This window comes from Bombina bombina, chromosome 3 (assembly GCF_027579735.1).
Source record: "Bombina bombina isolate aBomBom1 chromosome 3, aBomBom1.pri, whole genome shotgun sequence".
NCBI lineage: Eukaryota > Metazoa > Chordata > Amphibia > Anura > Bombinatoridae > Bombina > Bombina bombina.
In genome coordinates, this window is record NC_069501.1 from 1,056,145,550 (window position 1) to 1,056,164,597 (window position 19,048).

The window sequence follows — 19,048 nt, forward strand, 5'->3', positions numbered from 1 at the left end:
ATTTTTAAAATAAGACCAAAAATAAAAGGGTTTTTTTTTTTTTTGTGACAGTTACTTATTTGCAGTTTTATTTTCCCCTTTTCCTTTCTTTTATTCTTATTTTGTCTTTCTTGGCTATATGTACGTCTGGCATACCAGTGAGGTGTGAGGGATGAAGTGGGAAATGTTGCCGCCTCCTAGTTACCAGGAGTTGTATACCTTGCCTAATGGATCGTGGACTTTAACCCTTTAAGGACACAGCTTTCAGTTTGCTCAATTGTTTTATGACGGAAAAATTCCGTCATATGTCCTTAAGAGGTTAACCACCATGAAATAAATTAATTTATCAGGAAAGCATACATTTTGTTTTTAATATGTACAAAGCTGATTTTAAGATTAAACATTGTGATCCTCATTTCCATATCCTCATTATCTGCAGCACATTAAATTACACCAAGGAAATCTCCTGACGTGTCTGTTTAAATGTGTTCACACCAATTAACTGCGTTACTTTAAAATGTATGATAAATGTTTACAGAAGCAAATAAATAGAACATTGCATTATCTCAATTTCAGGTGCCACAGAAGCCGCAGGTCAGCTCTACTCCCACTCCAACAATTGTACGGCCTGGTTCACTACCCCTCCATCTTAATTACGACCCCCTACACCCTACATTGCCTTCTCCCACTTCTGTTATCACACAAGCTCCTCCGTCCAGCAGACAACTTTGGTAAGTCAAATTCTCTAGCACATTCTTAACTCCTCTCTTACTTTCACCTAATGTACTCGCCTTAAATTATTCAAAGAAAATAGCAAACATAGCTCAGCACCTGAATTAACCCTCCTGTGTAGCGCATGCTGGACAGGGGGCCACGGCAAAGGTCCCAAAGTGATATAGCAAAGAATTCACGTCCACAGCACTCCATATGCAGAAAACTTTTTATAAAGCATACCCAAGTAAGTGAATAGTATGGCTATTCACTTACTTGTGTGTATTCTTAATTCAAAGTTGTCTGCATATACAGTGCTGTGGATGCGACATCTTTGCTTTTCACTCTACAATTCTTTTTTTTTAATTTATACATTTTAATTTAATTTATACACTTTTCTTTTTGTTAAATGACTACTTTTTCAGGTTTCAATTGTGTTATCTATTCTTTTGACTGTAATTTTTGTGTTCAATGTATTTTTCAGTTCTCCCAGCAGCTCTGTCCCACTCATGATGCACATTGGTAATGGACAGTCTATTCCTTTCCTACCCGGCCCTCATGTACAGATGCCCTCTGTTATATCTGTAAGGTTTCTTTTCTTTCACTTTTTATGCTGCTCTGGTTTCAAATGAATCACACCTCATTGTTTTCATGCTTGTTTAATTCAGCTGGCAAGGCCCATCTCCATGGTCCCCAACATTCCTGGGATTCCTGGTCCCCCAGTGATCAGTGGTGGAGGGCACATATCTCCCTCAGGTCATTCAATTCATTCAGAGGCCAAGATGGTGAGTGACGGGATAAGATGATGAGCATACACAAAGCTGTGTTTAAAGTGTAACGCCAGACAATAAAAAAAATCCCTCAGTGAGTGTAGTAGCAGATTATAAGATGAAATGATACAATGATTTGCCATCCTTGGCATACTTCTTAGGCAATATTGTGCTTTGTAATTGTACCTTACAATTTGTATTTAATCATTTTATTTTTGCTGAAAGATGCGTGAACAGTTTTTCACCCCAGGGTGAACACAGTATCACTGCTCTAGCCCCACCAAAAACATACCAAAGTACGTTTTAATAAACTTGTACTGCTAACATGGCAACATACCTTGTCAGCTATTTAATATATGACACTACAGCAGGGTGAATGAATAGCACTCTACAAATGAGTGAGTAACAGTAATGTGGAGGTTATGTAAATAAGCTTTGTGAACCTACATGCTGCTTCTGATCATAGAGCTAACTGTTATGTATTTTTTGCTAATGATAAATCGATTTGCATAATCACAGATGCAGTACAATTTATTGCCAGTTGTCTGAGAAGGTGCAACCTTTCAATGTGAGTGTTTGGATTGTACGTTCATATTCTCTATGTGCACAGTAAAAGCCATCACTGAAACATTGTTAGATGTGCATTCTTTATGGAATGTTACACATCTGTATTTAGAAACATGGCTCTGCTGCCATAAGAAGTGTGTTTTAATGACCGTAAGAAATGTAAATTACCTTTGCATTGTCCTTGGATTGTTTGCGAGTGTGCCTGCAGTTAAATCTGTGCTGATGCAGGGGAAATTCATGGGAGTGTGCATGGGTGATGCAGTATTGCATTGCATTTAGAGTTTTCAAAAACAGTCCCTTAGAGGTTTTCACAGGTGAAATGAAAAGTTAACACTGTAACTACAAAAACAATTAACTATTACTAGTATTTTAAGACCCTTTGTCACTATAATTCAGTAGGAATTGAGCTTTTTTGTGAACTTTTTCAGTCTACTTGTGTGCATAGTGCAAAATTGTTGTTATTGCAAATTATTCTCACATCTCCCCCCCCCCCCCCCCAGCAAAATTAAATAAATAACTAATGCATCTTTTCTTCTAGAGGCCATAACTAATGCAGAGTATATTTCATTCTTAGCTGATGAGAGTCCATAGCTTCATAATGTAGGATATATTACAGTCTATCAGTCGAAGGTCAAGAACCCTCACAGAGCTTTAGCCCCACCCACCTCCTCTCCATTTCCAGTTTAGGCTTGGCCTCCGAGAAAAGAGGTTGAAGATTTCAGAGGTGCTCTACTGTCAAGAGTTTATTATTTTTCATATGATTTGTAGGCTCAGACCTGACTTGGGAGCCATTACCCCTAGGCAACTTCACTCCAAGCAGATTTAAAAAGACTCTGAGGGAAAAAGGGGTAAGCCTCTGTTAGGTGCTTTCCATTACCCTAGTGGATAACCTAACAGCGATAACTGCCCTCAAGCATCACAGGGACCTGTCCCTAGCCTCCACCTGAGGAGTTACAGTTGTATCCGCAGTATCCTCTGCAGTATATGTACTTGCACTAGATGTGCTCTCTACTGGATCAGCCAGTAAGTGAGAAAGGCCTCAGCATGCAGGTAAGACACAGTGGAGGGGTGCTTCAGTCCAGGTAAGTGACTCAGGCACTTCACAGCCCAGGAGTACTCTCCTTACAGTTACTATATAGCTGGGGGTCACAGCCTTACACCTGAGGAGCTTTACCTATGTGTTTAACATAGGAATTTGGTGAATTGAGGCACAGGATAGTTCTTATCTTGCATCCTTAGGTCTCCTTAGCAGCTCAATTAACCCTTTTTTTACCTCAAACCCCTTGTGTTTGCATTTTTCTACAAATGAGTACATCCTTTACAGCCTTTAGTAACTGCACAGTGCAGTTGGGCAGGAGCACACAAGGGGCCGTAGGAAAGGTGTTTTCTTTCATGTAATTAGCAAGAGTCCATGAGCTAGTGACGTATGGGATATACATTCCTACCAGGAGGGGCAAAGTTTCCCAAACCTTAAAATGCCTATAAATACACCCCCTCACCACACCCACAATTCAGTTTTACAAACTTTGCCTCCCGTGGAGGTGGTGAAGTAAGTTTGTGCTAGATTCTACGTTGATATGCGCTTCGCAACAGGTTGAAGCCCGGTTTTCCTCTCAGAGTGCAGCGAATGTCAGAGGGATGTGAAGAGAGTATTGCCTATTTGAATACAATGGTCTACCTCTAGGGGATCTATTTCATAGGTTCTCTGTTATCGGTCGTAGAGATTTCTTCTCCTACCTCCCTTTTCAGATCGACGATATACTCTTATATGCCATTACCTCTACTGATTCTCGTTTCAGTACTGGTTTGGCTATCTACTATATGTGGATGAGTGTCCTGGGGTAAGTAAATCTTATTTTTTGTGACACTCTAAGCTATGGTTGGGCACTTTATATGTAAAGTTCTAAATATATGTCTTTAAACTTATATTTGCCATGATTCAGGATAATCAGTATTCCTTTATAAATTCAGACTGTCAGTTTCATTATTTGGGATAATGCATTTTAATTCAATTTATTTTTTCATTACCTTGAAAATTTTCAATTGACCATTTTCCCTGCGTGCTGTTAGGCTCGCGGGGGCAGAAAATGTTTCTTTCTCTTGTTAAGTGTATCCAGTCCACGGATCATCCATTACTTGTGGGATATTCTCCTTCCCAACAGGAAGTTGCAAGAGGATCACCCACAGCAGAGCTGCTATATAGCTCCTCCCCTCACTGCCATATCCAGTCATTCTCTTGCAACTCTCAACTAAGATGGAGGTCGTAAGAGGACTGTGGTGTTTTATACTTAGTTTATTTCTTCAATCAAAAGTTTGTTATTTTTAAATGGTACCGGAGTGTACTGTTTATCTCAGGCAGTATTTAGAAGAAGAATCTGCCTGCGTTTTCTATGATCTTAGCAGAAGTAACTTAGATCCTTTGCTGTTCTCACATATTCTGAGGAGTGAGGTAACTTCAGAGGGGGAATAGCGTGCAGGTTTTCCTGTAATAAGGTATGTGCAGTTAAAATATTTTTCTAGGGATGGAATTTGCTAGAAAATGCTGCTGATACCGAAGTAATGTAAGTAAAGCCTTAAATGCAGTGATAGCGACTTGTATCAGGCTTATTAATAGAGATACATACTCTTATAAAAGTGTAATATAAAATGTTTGCTGGCATGTTTAATCGTTTTTTATATATGTTTGGTGATAAAACTTATTGGGGCCTAGTTTTTTCCACATGGCTGGCTTGAATTTTGCCTAGAAACAGTTCCCTGAGGCTTCCCACTGTTGTAATATGAGTGGGAGGGGCCTATTTTAGCGTTTTTTTGCACAGCAAAAATTACAGACACAGACATCCAGCTTCTTCCTGCATGATCCAGGACTTCTCTGAAGGGCTCAAAAGGCTTCAAAAGTCGTATTGAGGGAGGTAAAAAGCCACAGTAGAGCTGTGGCAGTTGTTGTGACTGTTTAAAAAACGTTTTTGTCATTTGTTATTCCGTTTTTGGTATTAAGGGGTTAATCATCCATTTGCAAATGGGTGCAATGCTCTGCTAACTTATTACATACACTGTAAAAATTTCGTTAGTGTAACTGCATTTTTTCACTGTTATTTCAAAATTTGGGAAAATTTGTGTTTCTTAAAGGCGCAGTAACGTTTTTTATATTGCTTGTAAACTTGTTTTAAAGTGTTTTCCAAGCTTGCTAGTCTTATTGCTAGTCTGTTTAAACATGTCTGACACAGAGGAACCTACTTGTTCATTATGTTTGAAAGCCATGGTGGAGCCCCATAGGAGAACGTGTACTAAATGTATTGATTTCACCTTAAACAGTAAAGATCAGTCTTTATCTATAAAAGAATTATCACCAGAGGGTTCTGTCGAGGGGGAAGTTATGCCGACTTACTCTCCCCACGTATCAGACCCTTCACCTCCCGCTCAGGGGACGCACGCTAATATGGCGCCAATTACATCAGGGATGCCCATAGTGATTACCTTGCAGGACATGGCTGCAATCATGAATAATACCCTGTCAGAGGTATTATCTAGATTGCCTGAATTAAGAGGCAAACGCGATAGCTCTGGGGTTAGGAGAGATACAGAGCGCGCAAATGCTGTTAGAGCCATGTCTGATACTGCATCACAGTATGCAGAACTTGAGGACGGAGAGCTTCAGTCTGTGGGTGACATCTCTGACTCGGGGAAACCTGATTCAGAGATTTCTAATTTTAAATTTAAGCTTGAGAACCTCCGTGTATTGCTTGGGGAGGTATTAGCTGCTCTGAATGACTGTAACACAGTTGCAATTCCAGAGAAATTGTGTAGGCTGGATAGATACTATGCGGGGCCGGTGTGTACTGACGTTTTTCCTATACCTAAAAGGCTTACAGAAATTATTAGCAAGGAGTGGGATAGACCCGGTGTGCCCTTTTCCCCACCTCCTATATTTAGAAAAATGTTTCCAATAGACGCCACTACACGGGACTTAGGGCAGACGGTCCCTAAGGTGGAGGGAGCAGTTTCTACTTTAGCAAAGCGTACCACTATCCCGGTTGAGGACAGTTGTGCTTTTTCAGATCCAATGGATAAAAAATTGGAGGGTTACCTTAAGAAAATGTTTATTCAACAAGGTTTTATTTTACAGCCCCTTGCATGCATTGCGCCTGTCACGGCCGCGGCGGCATTCTGGTTTGAGGCCCTGGAAGAGGCCATCCATACAGCTCCATTGACTGAAATTGTTGACAAGCTTAGAACTCTTAAGCTAGCTAACTCATTTGTTTCTGATGCCATTGTTCATTTGACTAAACTAACGGCTAAGAATTCCGGATTCGCCATTCAGGCGCGTAGGGCGCTATGGCTCAAATCCTGGTCAGCTGATGTGACTTCAAAGTCTAAATTACTCAACATTCCTTTCAAGGGGCAGACCTTATTCGGGCCTGGTTTGAAAGAAATTATTGCTGACATTACTGGAGGTAAGGGTCATACCCTTCCTCAGGACAGGGGCAAATCAAAGGCCAAACAGTCTAATTTTCGTGCCTTTCGAAATTCCAAGGCAGGTGCAGCATCAACTTCCTCCGATTCAAGACAAGAGGGAACTTTTGCTCAATCTAACCAGTCCTGGAACAAAGGCAAGCAGGCCTGAAAGCCTGCTGCTGCCTCTAAGACAGCATGAAGGAACGGCCCCCTATCCGGCGACGGATCTAGTAGGGGGCAGACTTTTTCTCTTCGCCCAGGCGTGGGCAAGAGATGTTCAGGATCCCTGGGCGTTGGAGATCATATCTCAGGAATATCTTCTGGACTTCGAAGCTTCCCCTCCACAAGGGAGATTTCATCTTTCAAGGTTATCTGCAAATCAGATAAAGAAAGAGGCATTCCTACGCTGTGTGCAAGACCTCCTAGTAATGGGAGTGATCCATCCAGTTCCGCGGACGGAACAAGGACAGGGTTTTTATTCAAATCTGTTTGTGGTTCCCAAAGAAGAGGGAACCTTCAGACCAATTTTGGATCTAAAGATCTTAAACAAATTCCTAAGAGTTCCATCTTTCAAAATGGAAACTATTCGGACCATCCTACCCATGATCCAAGAGGGTCAGTACATGACCACAGTGGACTTAAAGGATGCCTACCTTCACATACCGATTCACAAAGATCATCATCGGTTCCTAAGGTTTGCCTTTCTAGACAGGCATTACCAATTTGTAGCTCTTCCCTTCGGGTTGGCTACAGCCCCGAGAATCTTTACGAAGGTTCTGGGCTCACTTCTGGCGGTTCTAAGACTGCGAGGCATAGCGGTGGCTCCGTATCTAGACGACATCCTGATACAGGCGTCAAGCTTTCAAATTGCCAAGTCTCATACAGAGATAGTTCTGGCATTTCTGAGATCGCACGGGTGGAAAGTGAACGAGAAAAAGAGTTCTCTATCCCCACTCACAAGAGTCTCCTTCTTAGGGACTCTTATAGATTCTGTAGAGATGAAAATTTACCTGACGGAGTCCAGGTTATCAAAGCTTCTAAATGCTTGCCGTATTCTTCATTCCATTCCGCGCCCTTCGGTGGCTCAGTGTATGGAGGTGATCGCCTTAATGGTAGCGGCAATGGACATAGTGCCATTTGCGCGCCTACATCTCAGACCGCTGCAATTATGCATGCAATTGTAACAACAGATGCCAGCCTTCTAGGTTGGGGTGCAGTCTGAAACTCCCTGAAGGCACAGGGATCGTGGACTCAGGAGGAGAAACTCCTTCCGATAAATATTCTGGAGTTAAGAGCAATATTCAATGCTCTTCTGGCTTGGCCTCAGTTAGCAACACTGAGGTTCATCAGATTTCAGTCGGACAATATCACGACTGTGACTTACATCAACCATCAAGGGGGAACCAGGAGTTCCCTAGCGATGTTAGAAGTCTCAAAAATAAATCGCTGGGCAGAGACTCACTCTTGCCACCTGTCAGCAATCCATATCCCAGGCGTGGAGAACTGGGAGGCGGATTTTCTAAGTCGTCAGACTTTTCACCCGGGGGAGTGGGAACTCCATCCGGAGGTGTTTGCTCAGTTGTTTCATCGTTGGGGCAAACCAGAGTTGGATCTCATGGCGTCTCGCCAGAACGCCAAGCTTCCTTGTTACGGATCCAGGTCCAGGGACCCAGAAGCGACGCTGATAGATGCTCTAGCAGCGCCTTGGTTCTTCAACCTGGCTTATGTGTTTTCACCGTTTCCTCTGCTCCCTCGACTGATTGCCAAAATCAAACAGGAGAGAGCATCAGTGATTCTAATAGCGCCTGCGTGGCCACGCAGGACCTGGTATGCAGACCTAGTGGACATGTCATCCTTTCCACCATGGACTCTGTCTCTAAGACAGGACCTTCTAATACAAGGTCCTTTCAATCATCCAAATCTAATTTCTCTGAGACTGACTGCATGGAGATTGAACGCTTGATTCTATCAAAGCGTGGCTTCTCCGAGTCAGTCATTGATACCTTAATACAGGCACGAAAGCCTGTTACCAGGAAAATCTATCACAAGATATGGCGTACATATCTTTACTGGTGTGAATCCAAGAATTACTCATGGAGTAAGGTTAGGATTCCTAGGATATTGTCCTTTCTCCAAGAGGGTTTGGACAAAGGATTATCAGCTAGTTCCTTAAAGGGACAGATTTCTGCTCTGTCTATTCTTTTGCACAAGCGTCTGGCAGAAGTTCCAGACGTCCAGGCATTTTGTCAGGCTTTGGTTAGAATTAAGTCTGTGTTTAAACCTGTTGCTCCCCCATGGAGCTTAAACTTGGTTCTTAAAGTTCTTCAAGGAGTTCCGTTTGAACCCCTTCATTCCATTGATATTAAGCTTTTATCTTGGAAAGTTCTGTTTTTGATGGCTATTTCCTCGGCTCGGAGAGTCTCTGAGCTATCTGCCTTACAATGTGATTCTCCTTATCTGATTTTTCATGCAGATAAGGTAGTTCTGCGTACCAAACCTGGGTTTTTACCTAAGGTGGTTTCTAACAAGAATATCAATCAAGAGATTGTTGTTCCATCATTGTGTCCTAATCCTTCTTCAAAGAAGGAACGTCTTTTACATAATCTGGACGTAGTCCGTGCATTGAAGTTTTACTTACAAGCTACTAAAGATTTTCGTCAAACATCTTCCCTGTTTGTCGTTTATTCTGGACAGAGGAGAGGTCAAAAAGCTTCGGCAACCTCTCTTTCCTTTTGGCTTCGGAGTATTATACGCCTAGCCTATGAGACTGCTGGACAGCAGCCCCCTGAAAGAATACAGCTCATTCTACTAGAGCTGTGGCTTCCACCTGGGCTTTTAAAAAATGAGGCCTCTGTTGAACAGATTTGCAAGGCCGCGACTTGGTCTTCGCTTCACACTTTTTCAAAATTTTACAAATTTTGCTTCTTCGGAGGCTGTTTTTGGGAGAAAGTTTCTTCAGGCAGTGGTTCCTTCCGCTTAATCCCTGCCTTGTCCCTCCCATCATCCGTGTACTTTAGCTTTGGTATTGGTATCCCATAAGTAATGGATGATCCGTGGACTGGATACACTTAACAATAGAAAACATAATTTATGCTTACCTGATAAATTTATTTCTCTTGTAGTGTATCCAGTCCATGGCCCGCCCTGTCATTTTAAGGCAGGTCTAAAATTTAATTAAACTACAGTCACCACTGCACCCTATGGTTTCTCCTTTCTCTGTTTGTTTCGGTCGAATTACTGGATTTGGCAGTTAGGGGAGGAGCTATATAGCAGCTCTGCTGTGGGTGATCCTCTTGCAACTTCCTGTTGGGAAGGAGAATATCCCATAAGTAATGGATGATCCGTGGACTGGATACACTACAAGAGAAATAAATTTATCAGGTAAGCATAAATTATGTTTTTAGTTTCTTCAATCAAGAAGTTTTTTATTTTAAATGGTACCGGTGCATACTATTTTCCTAAGATCCACGCTGGTTCCCACAAGACTTCTGAAAGTAACCATGAGACATCTTCAGTGTGGAGACCGGTTTCATGCTACAAGCAGCATTAAGGTATGTGCAGCCTTTTTTTCTGAGGAGACTTGGTGTATCAGAACTGGCTGGCATTTTTTCCCTGTATGGGAAAGGGGTAAGCAGTAAAACCTATTTTAATAAGAGGGGTGTTACTGGAGTCCCTATATTTTATTTATCATTAGTTGATATTTGGGCATTATGTGACATGGGAGACAATGTAAAAAACTATGTTTTATGGGGGGGTTTTGGCACTTAAAACTTATTGGTTTTATGCTTGAGGGTTGTATTGTGTGCGTATTTCTACTTTAGTGCAAAACCGCATTCCCATGCGGTGTTGTTTGGGCCTACTCTGATTTTGTACCTTAAGGGGCGGAGCCTATTTTCGCACGCTCAGATGCGCACTTCCTTCAGGCTTAGCAGCAGCAAACAGTAACTCTGTGGCTCCTGGACTGTGTAGCTGGTCTGAAGGGTTGGAAACTTGATTTGAAGTACTCTGGGTGCAGAGGGTATTTTTTATCTATCTTTTGACTAGATGTTGATATAAGTACTTCTAAAGCCTTATTTCTGCCTTTGCTTCTGGGTGCAGTAATTTTTGGATTAACCAACGATTTTAAGTTAAATTTGGGAATAATTTAACGTTTATTGTGCATTTTGGAAAAATTGTTCACTTTTTCTTTTCTTAAAGGCACAGTACACGTTTTTTCTAATGTTTTATTTTATGCTATAAATAAGTGTTTAAACGACTTTTGTGGTATTACTAGTCTGTTCAACATGTCTGACATTGAGGTTTCTCATTGTTCTATGTGTTTAGAAGCTATTGTGCTACCCCTCTAACATTGTGTAACTTTTGTACTGAAAGGGCTTTACAATGTAAAAAGCATATTTTAAATAAAGTAAGTGTGCCTAAGGATGATTCTCAGTCTGAAGAGAATCAGGATATGCCATCCAATTCTCCCCAAGTGTCACAACCTTTAACGCCCACACAAGCAACGCCTAGTACTTCTAGTGCGTCTAATTCCTTTACTCTGCAGGAGATGGCTGCAGTTATGTCAACTACCCTTACAGAGGTATTGTCTAAATTACCAGTGTTGCAGGGTAAACGCAGTAGGTCAAGTATTAATGTTAATACTGAATCCTCTGATGCTTTAGCTATTTCCGATGTTCCCTTAGTGCTCTGAGTTGGGGATCAGGGAATTACTGTCTGAGGGTGAAATTTCTGATTCAGGGAATGTTTTGCCTCAGACAGATTCGGATGCTATGTCATTTAAATTTAAGCTTGAACACCTCCGCCTGTTGCTTAGGGAGGTTTTAGCGACTCTGGATGATTGTGATCCTATTGTGATTCCTCCAGAGAAATTTTGTAAAATGTATAAATATTTGGAAGTTCCTACTTACACTGATGTTTTTCCGGTTCCTAAGAGAATTTCGGAAATTATTAGTAAGGAATGGGATAGACCAGGTATACCGTTTTCTCCCTCTCCTAATTTTAAGAAAATGTTTCCTATATCAGATACCATTCAGGACTCATGGCAAATGGTCTCTAAGGTAGAGGGAGCTATATCTTCCCTAGCTAAGCGTACTACTATACCTATTGAGGATAGTTGTGCTTTCAAGGACCCTATGAATAAGAAATTAGAGGGTCTACTAAAGAAATAATTTGTTAATAAGGGATTTCTTTTACAACCTACGGCTTGCATTGTTCCAGTAACTACTGCAGCAGCTTTTTGGTTTGAGGCTCTAGAAGAGTCTCTTAAAGTTGAGACTCCATTAGATGACATTCTAGATAGAATTAAGGCTCTTAAGCTAGCTAATTCTTTTATTACTGATGCTGCTTTTCAAATTGCTAAATTAGTGGCAAAAAATGCAGGATTTGCTATTTTACCACGTAGAGCATTGTGACTCAAATCTTGGTCTGCTGATGTGTCATCAGAACATAAGCTTTTAGCTATTCCCTTTAAAGGTAAGACCCTTTTTGGGCCAGAATTGAAGGAGATAATTTCTGATATTACAGGAGGTAAAGGTCATGCCCTACCTCAGGATAGGTCGGTTAAAATGAGGGGTAAACAGAATAATTTTCGTTCCTTTCGGAATTTTAAAGGAGGACCCCCCGCTTCTTCTTCCACAAAGCAGGAAGGGAATTTTTCCCAATCTAAGTCAGTCTGGAGACCCAATCAGAACTGGAATAAGGGTAAACAATCCAAAAAACCCACTGCTGGTCCTAAGACAGCATGAAGGAGTAGCCCCCGATCCGGGACCGGATCTAGTAGGGGGCAGACTCTCTTTCTTTGCTCAGGCTTGGGCAAGAGACATTCAGGATTCCTGGGCACTAGAAATAGTGACCCACGGTTATCAATTGGAATTCAAGGATTTTCTCCCAAGAGGGAGATTTCATCTTTCAAAATTATCTGCAAACCAGATAAAGAAAGAGGCGTTCTTACGCTGTGTAAAAGACCTTTTTACTATGAGAGTAATCTGTCCTGTTCCAAAATTGGAACAGGGACAGGGGTTTTACTCAAACCTATTTGTGGTCCCCAAAAAAGAGGGAACATTCAGACCCATTTTGGACCTCAAGTGTCTAAACAAATTTCTAAGAGTTCCATCATTCAAGATGGAGACAATTCGAACGATTTTGCTAATGGTTCATGAGGGTCAATATATGACTACCGTGGATTTGAAGGATGCTTACCTTCATATTCCAATCCACAAAGATCATCATCGGTTTCTAAAGGTTTGCCTTCTTGGACAAACATTATCAGTTCGTGGCTCTTCCTTTCGGGTTGGCTACAGCACCCAGAATCTTCACAAAGGTTCTAGGGTCTCTTTTGGCGGTTCTCAGACCGCAAGGGATAGCGGTGGCGCCTTATCTGGATGATATTCTGATTCAGGCGTCAACATATCATCTGACAAAATCTCACACGGACACAGTGTGGTCTTTTCTGAGAACTCACGGCTGGAAGGTGAACATAGAGAAAAGTTCCACAGACAAGGGTTCCTTTCTTGGGAACTCTGATAGACTCGGTAGCCATGAAAGTATTTCTGACAGAGGTCAGAAAATCAAAGATTTTGAATACTTGTCGAGCACTTCAGTCCATTCCTCGGCCATCAGTGGCTCAGTGTATGGAGGTAACCGGATTAATGGTAGCGGCAATGGACATCGTTCTGTTTGCTCGCTTTAATCTCAGACCTCTGCAACTGTGCATGCTCGGTCAGTGGAATGGGGATTATGCGGATTTATCTCCAAAGATAATTCTGGATCAAGAGACCAGAAACTCTCTTCTTTGGTGGTTTTCGCCGGACCATCTGTCCCAGGGGACTTGTTTCCGCAGACCCTCGTGGGTGATGGTGACAACAGATGCCAGCCTTCTGGGTTGGGGTGCAGTTTGGAATTCCCTGAAGGCTCAGGGTGTTTAGGCTCAAGTGGAGTCTCTACTTCCAATCAATATTTTGGAACTGAGGGCAATATTCAATGCGCTTCAGGCGTTGCCTCAGTTGGCTTCGGCCAAATTCATCGGATTCCAGTCGGACAACATAACGACTGTGGCATATGTCAATCATCAGGGGGGAACAAGGAGTTCCGATGATAGAAGTATCCAAGATAATCAGTTGGGCAGAGGCCCACTCTTGTCATCTGTCGGCGAGCTACATCCCAGGGGTAGAGAACTGGGAAGCAGATTTTCTAAGTCGACAGACTTTTCATCCGGGGGAGTGGGAACTTCACCCGGAGGTATTTGCCTCATTGATTCTCAGATGGGGCAGACCGGAGTTGGATTTGATGGCATCTCGTCAGAATGCCAAGCTTTCAAGATACGGATCACGGTCAAGGGATCCTCAGGCCGAACTGATAGATGCCTTGGCAGTTCCTTGGTTGTTCAGCCTAGCTTGTGTGTTTCCGCCGTTTCCTCTCCTCCCACGCGTGATTGCTCGAATCAAACAGGAGAGAGCTTCAGTGATCCTGATAGCGCCTGCGTGGCCACGCAGGACTTGGTTTGCGGATCTAGTGGACATGTCCTCTCTGCCACCGTGGAAACTTCCATTGAGACAGGACCTTCTCATTCAAGGTCCTTTCCAACATCCAAATCTAATTTCTCTGCAACTGACTGTGTGGAGATTGAACGCTTGATTTTATCAAAGCAAGGATTCTCTGATTCAGTTATCAATAGTTTGATACAGGCTAGAAAGCCTGTCACTAGAAAAATCTATCATAAGATATGGCGTAAATATCTTTATTGGTGTGAATCCAAGGGTTACTCATGGAGTAAAGTTAGGATTCCTAGGATTTTGTCTTTTCTCCAAGAAGGATTGGAGAAAGGGTTATCAGCAAGTTCCTTAAAGGGACAAATTTCTGCTTTGTCAATTCTGTTTCACAAACGTTTGGCAAATGTATCAGATGTTCAGTCTTTTTGTCAGGCTCTATCTAGAATTAAGCCTGTATTTAGACCTATTAGTCCTCCTTGGAGTTTGAATTTAGTTCTTCAAGTTCTGCAAGGGGTTCCATTTGAACCTATGCATTCCGTAGATATTAAACTGTTATCTTGGAAAGTTCTGTTTTTGGTTGCTATTTCTTCTGCTCGAAGAGTTTCTGAGCTTTCAGCATTACAGTGTGATTCGCCTTATCTCATATTTCATTCTGATAAGGTGGTTTTACGTACCAAACCTGGTTTTCTTCCTAAGGTTGTTTCAAATAAGAATATTAATCAGGAAATTGTTGTTCCTTCCTTGTGTCCTAATCCTCCTTCTAAGAAGGAGCGTCTGTTACATAACTTGGACGTGGTCCGTGCCTTAAAGTTTTACTTACAGGCAACTAAGGATTTCCGTCAATCATCTTCATTATTCATTGTTTATTCTGGAAAGCGTAGGGGTCAGAAAGCTATGGCTACCTCTCTTTCTTTTTGGCTGAGAAGCATCATCCGCCTGGCATATGAGACTGCTGGACAGCAGCCTCCTGAAAGAATTGCGGCTCATGCTAATAGGGCTGTGGCTTCCACATGGGCTTCTAAAAACGATGCATCTGTTGAACAGCTTTGTAAGGCTGCGACTTGGTCGTCCCTTCACACTTTTTCCAAATTTTCCAAATTTGATACTTTTGCTTCTTCTGGGGCTATCTTTGGGAGAAAGGTTCTTCAAGCAGTGGTGCCTTCTGTTTAGGTTCCTGTCTTGTCCCTTCCTTTCATCCGTGTCCTATTGCTTTGGTATTGGTTTCCCACAAGTAAGGATGAAATCCGTGGACTCGTCATATCTTTGTAAAAGAAAACTAAATGTATGCTTACCTGATAAATTACTTTCTTTTACGATATGACGAGTCCACGGCCCACCCTGTTATTTTAAGACAAATTACTTTCTTTTACGATATGACGAGTCCACGGCCCACCCTGTTATTTTAAGACAGGTTTATTTTATTTTTTGAAAACTTTAGTCACCTCTGCACCTTTTAGTCTTTCCTTTTCTCTTCCTATAACCTTCGGTTGAATGACTGGAGGTGGAGGGGAAGGGAGGGGCTATATATACAGCTCTGCTGTGGTGCTCTTTGCCACTTCCTGTTAGCAGGAGGTTAATATCCCACAAGTAAGGATGAAATCCGTGGACTCGTCATATCGTAAAAGAAAGTTATTTATCAGGTAAGCATAAATTTAGTTTTTCATTCCCTTTTCAGTAGATAAGAAAAATATTTGAGCAACATCTAAACATAACTTTTTTTGACAAGTGTTTATTTAACCAAAATTCTATCTGTCTCCACAGTCTTTATATTTTTGGGCAGTGCCAAAAGAGATGGATTAAATCAGCATTTAAGAGGTTACATCTAGAGCATACATTAGATCCTTGTCTATTCCATTTTGCCATTATCTTAGGTGTGAGATATGCTCTGTTTAAGAGTTTATAATGTGATTCTCTTACTGCTATATCATAGGAATATTTCTCAACTCTTAAAAAAACTTTCTTAAAAAAATTTCATATCTATATTTGGGAACTCAATTTTACACAAGCAGAATACCTTATCCATTTTCACTTCTGCGCCTTTCATAGCCAGGGCCCTATATATAGTCGTTAATGAACGAATACCCGTCCGGTATCTCTTTATTATGGGCTCTAACGGACCCAATTTCCACAACTAAGTATTGCGTCAAATTTCGAGTATATATAAAGTGTCTAATCTGTAACTATGCGAAAAATGAAGTTTTATCTAAGTTGAATTCTCTTGAGAGTAGATCAAATGTTTTAATTTGCATAGTAAAAGGATCTAACAATTGTATTACATTCTTTAGGTTCTTAGATGCCCATGTTCTGTATATGGAAGAGCTACATCCACTAATAAATTCTGGGTTCCCTCTAATAGGCAAATGTTCAGAGTATGCACCATTTATCCCCAATTTAGAGCATACTTTACTTCAAACCAGAACTACATTGTGGATAGTATATTTTAGGGTATGGTTCTTAATAACATTAGATTGATTCAAATGTTAATATGCTTTTAAAGAATACGGAGCGATTGATGCCTCTTCTAATTTAAAATTTGTAATGTAATCTGCTTCCTTAAGCCAATCCAGTGCGATTTTAAACAAACATGCCAGATTATAATTTTGGATGTTAGGGAGAGCGAATCCACCAGCCTCTTTAGGTTCTGCTAATCTTGCTAATGAAATTCGTGGTTTTTTAGATGACCACAAAAAACTTGAACATTTAGTTTTAAATTTCTGTATATCTGATTTTGGAATCAATATAGGAATATTCTGTAATAAGAATAGAATCTTTGGGAATAGACACATTTTTATTAATGAAATTTTTGCCGATAGATTAAAGGTAGTCTACTTTGTTTATGCAAAGTGATAAGACTTTTTTTTCCATATTGGCCCATAGTTGATCTCATACCATTCTCCTGGGTTCTTTGATATGTTTATTCCCAGATATTTTATACTTCTTTCTGCCATTTTAAATGGATTTGCCATTAGGCTATCTTTTTGTTTTATCAACCAAAGGATCTCGGATTTTAATAGATTGATCTTTTAACCGGAAAATTTACTAAATTCTTTAATAATGTCCAGGAGAATTGTTTTTTTTTTTTGTTTTTTTTTTTAATATCTGATATAAAAGAGTATATCATCTGCATATAGTGATAGCGTAACATTTTGTTGACCTATATTCATACCCTCTAACCTGTTTCTTGATGTTATTGCTAGAGGTTCCAATACTAAGTCAAATAATAATGGGGATAGTGGACATCCTTGACTTGTGCCTTTGTTTAAATTTATTGCCGGAGAGGAGAGGCCATATAAATTAAGGTAGGAGATTGGGTTTTTATAAAGGAGACCTATATAATTAACAAAGTGACCTTCAAATCCGAATTTTACCAGTGTAGTAAATAAGTGATCCCACAGAACGGAGTCAAACGCCTTCTCTGCATCAATTGTAATTAAGGCACAGTCCCATTGTCTTTTTTACTCCATTCTGTGTGATGTTAACACATACTCAATAACTGTCATTACCTTTCTGATGTTTTGTGGGCCGTCCTACCTGAGATGAAGCACGTCTGATCTATATTTATTATTTCTCCTAAGATCCCTTTAAGTCGACCTGCTAAAATACCAGCCATGATCTTATAGTCGCTGTTCAGGAGTGATATTGGTCTGTAGGAGTCCATTGCTAATCTTCCTGAGATTTTCCCTGTTCCTGTTGCAGTTTCTGATATGACTGCTAAGGAATGGTCTAAACCAGGTGTGTCTTTTAATCCTGCTAGGCTTACAAATCTATATTTCTCCAACATAGGTGTGTCCGGTCCACGGCGTCATCCTTACTTGTGGGATATTCTCTTCCCCAACAGGAAATGGCAAAGAGCCCAGCAAAGCTGGTCACATGATCCCTCCTAGGCTCCGCCTACCCCAGTCATTCTCTTTGCCGTTGTACAGGCAACATCTCCACGGAGATGGCTTAGAGTTTTTTAGTGTTTAACTGTAGTTTTTATTATTCAATTGAGCTAGGAAAGGCGATTATTAGTAATTCTTCTTCTTATGAGGAGATTATGGACAGAATTCGTGCTCTTAAATTGGCTAATTCTTTCACCCTAGACGCCACCTTGCAATTGGCTAGGTTAGCGGCGAAAAAATTCTGGGTTTGCTATTGTGGCGCAGAGCGCTTTGGTTAAAATCTTGGGCAGCGGATGCGTCTTCCAAGAACAAATTGCTTGACATTCCTTTCAAGGGGAAAACACTCTTTGGCCTTGACTTGAAAGAGATTATCTCTGATATCACTGGGGGCAAGGGCCACGCCCTTCCTCAGGATAGGTCTTTTCAAGACCAAAAATAAACCTAAGTTTCGTCCCTTTCGCAGAAACGGATCAGCCCCAAGGGCTACGTCCTCTAAGCAGGAAGGTAATACTTCTCAAGCCAATCCAGCCTGGAGACCTATGCAAGGCTGGAACAAAGGAAAGCAGGCCAGGAAACCTGCCACTGCTACCAAGACAGCATGAAATGCGGGCCCCCGATCCGGGACCGGATCTGGTGGGGGGCAGACTCTCTCTCTTCGCTCAGGCTTGGGCAAGAGATGTTCTGGATCCTTGGGCGCTAGAAATAGTCTCCCAAGGTTATTCTCTGGAGTTCAAGGGGCTTCCTCCAAGGGGGAGGTTCCACAGGTCTCAGTTGTCTTCAGACCACATAAGAAGACAGGCATTCTTACATTGGGTAGAAGACCTGCTAAAAATGGGAGTGATTCATCCTGTTCCATTAGGAGAACAAGGGATGGGGTTCTACTCCAATCTGTTCATAGTTCCCAAAAAAGAGGGAACGTTCAGACCAATCTTAGATCTCAAGATCTTGAACAAGTTTCTCAAGGTTCCATCGTTCAAGATGGAAACCATTCGAACACTTCTTCCTTCCATCCAGGAAGGTCAATTCATGACCAAGGTGGATTTCAAGGATGCGTATCTACATATTCCTATCCACAAGGAACATCATCGGTTCCTAAGGTTTGCATTCCTGGACAAGCATTTCCAGTTCGTGGCGTTTTCTTTCGGATTAGCCACTGCTCCTAGGATTTTCTCATAGGTACTAGGGTCCCTTCTGGCGGTGC

The 19,048-nt window shown here is 41.4% G+C and overlaps 1 protein-coding gene across 1 annotated transcript in view; it reads left to right on the forward strand.

Annotated features, from left to right (window-relative positions):
• The window catches only part of LOC128654399 (cyclic AMP-dependent transcription factor ATF-7), a 193,278-nt gene that overhangs the window by 109,150 nt on the left and 65,080 nt on the right, over positions 1–19,048 (forward strand). Inside the window, exons 3-5 of the mRNA XM_053708293.1 lie at positions 556–710; positions 1,175–1,274; positions 1,359–1,475. Of these exons, the coding sequence (XP_053564268.1) occupies positions 556–710; positions 1,175–1,274; positions 1,359–1,475 (372 nt within the window). The remainder of the gene's footprint in view (positions 1–555; positions 711–1,174; positions 1,275–1,358; positions 1,476–19,048) is intronic.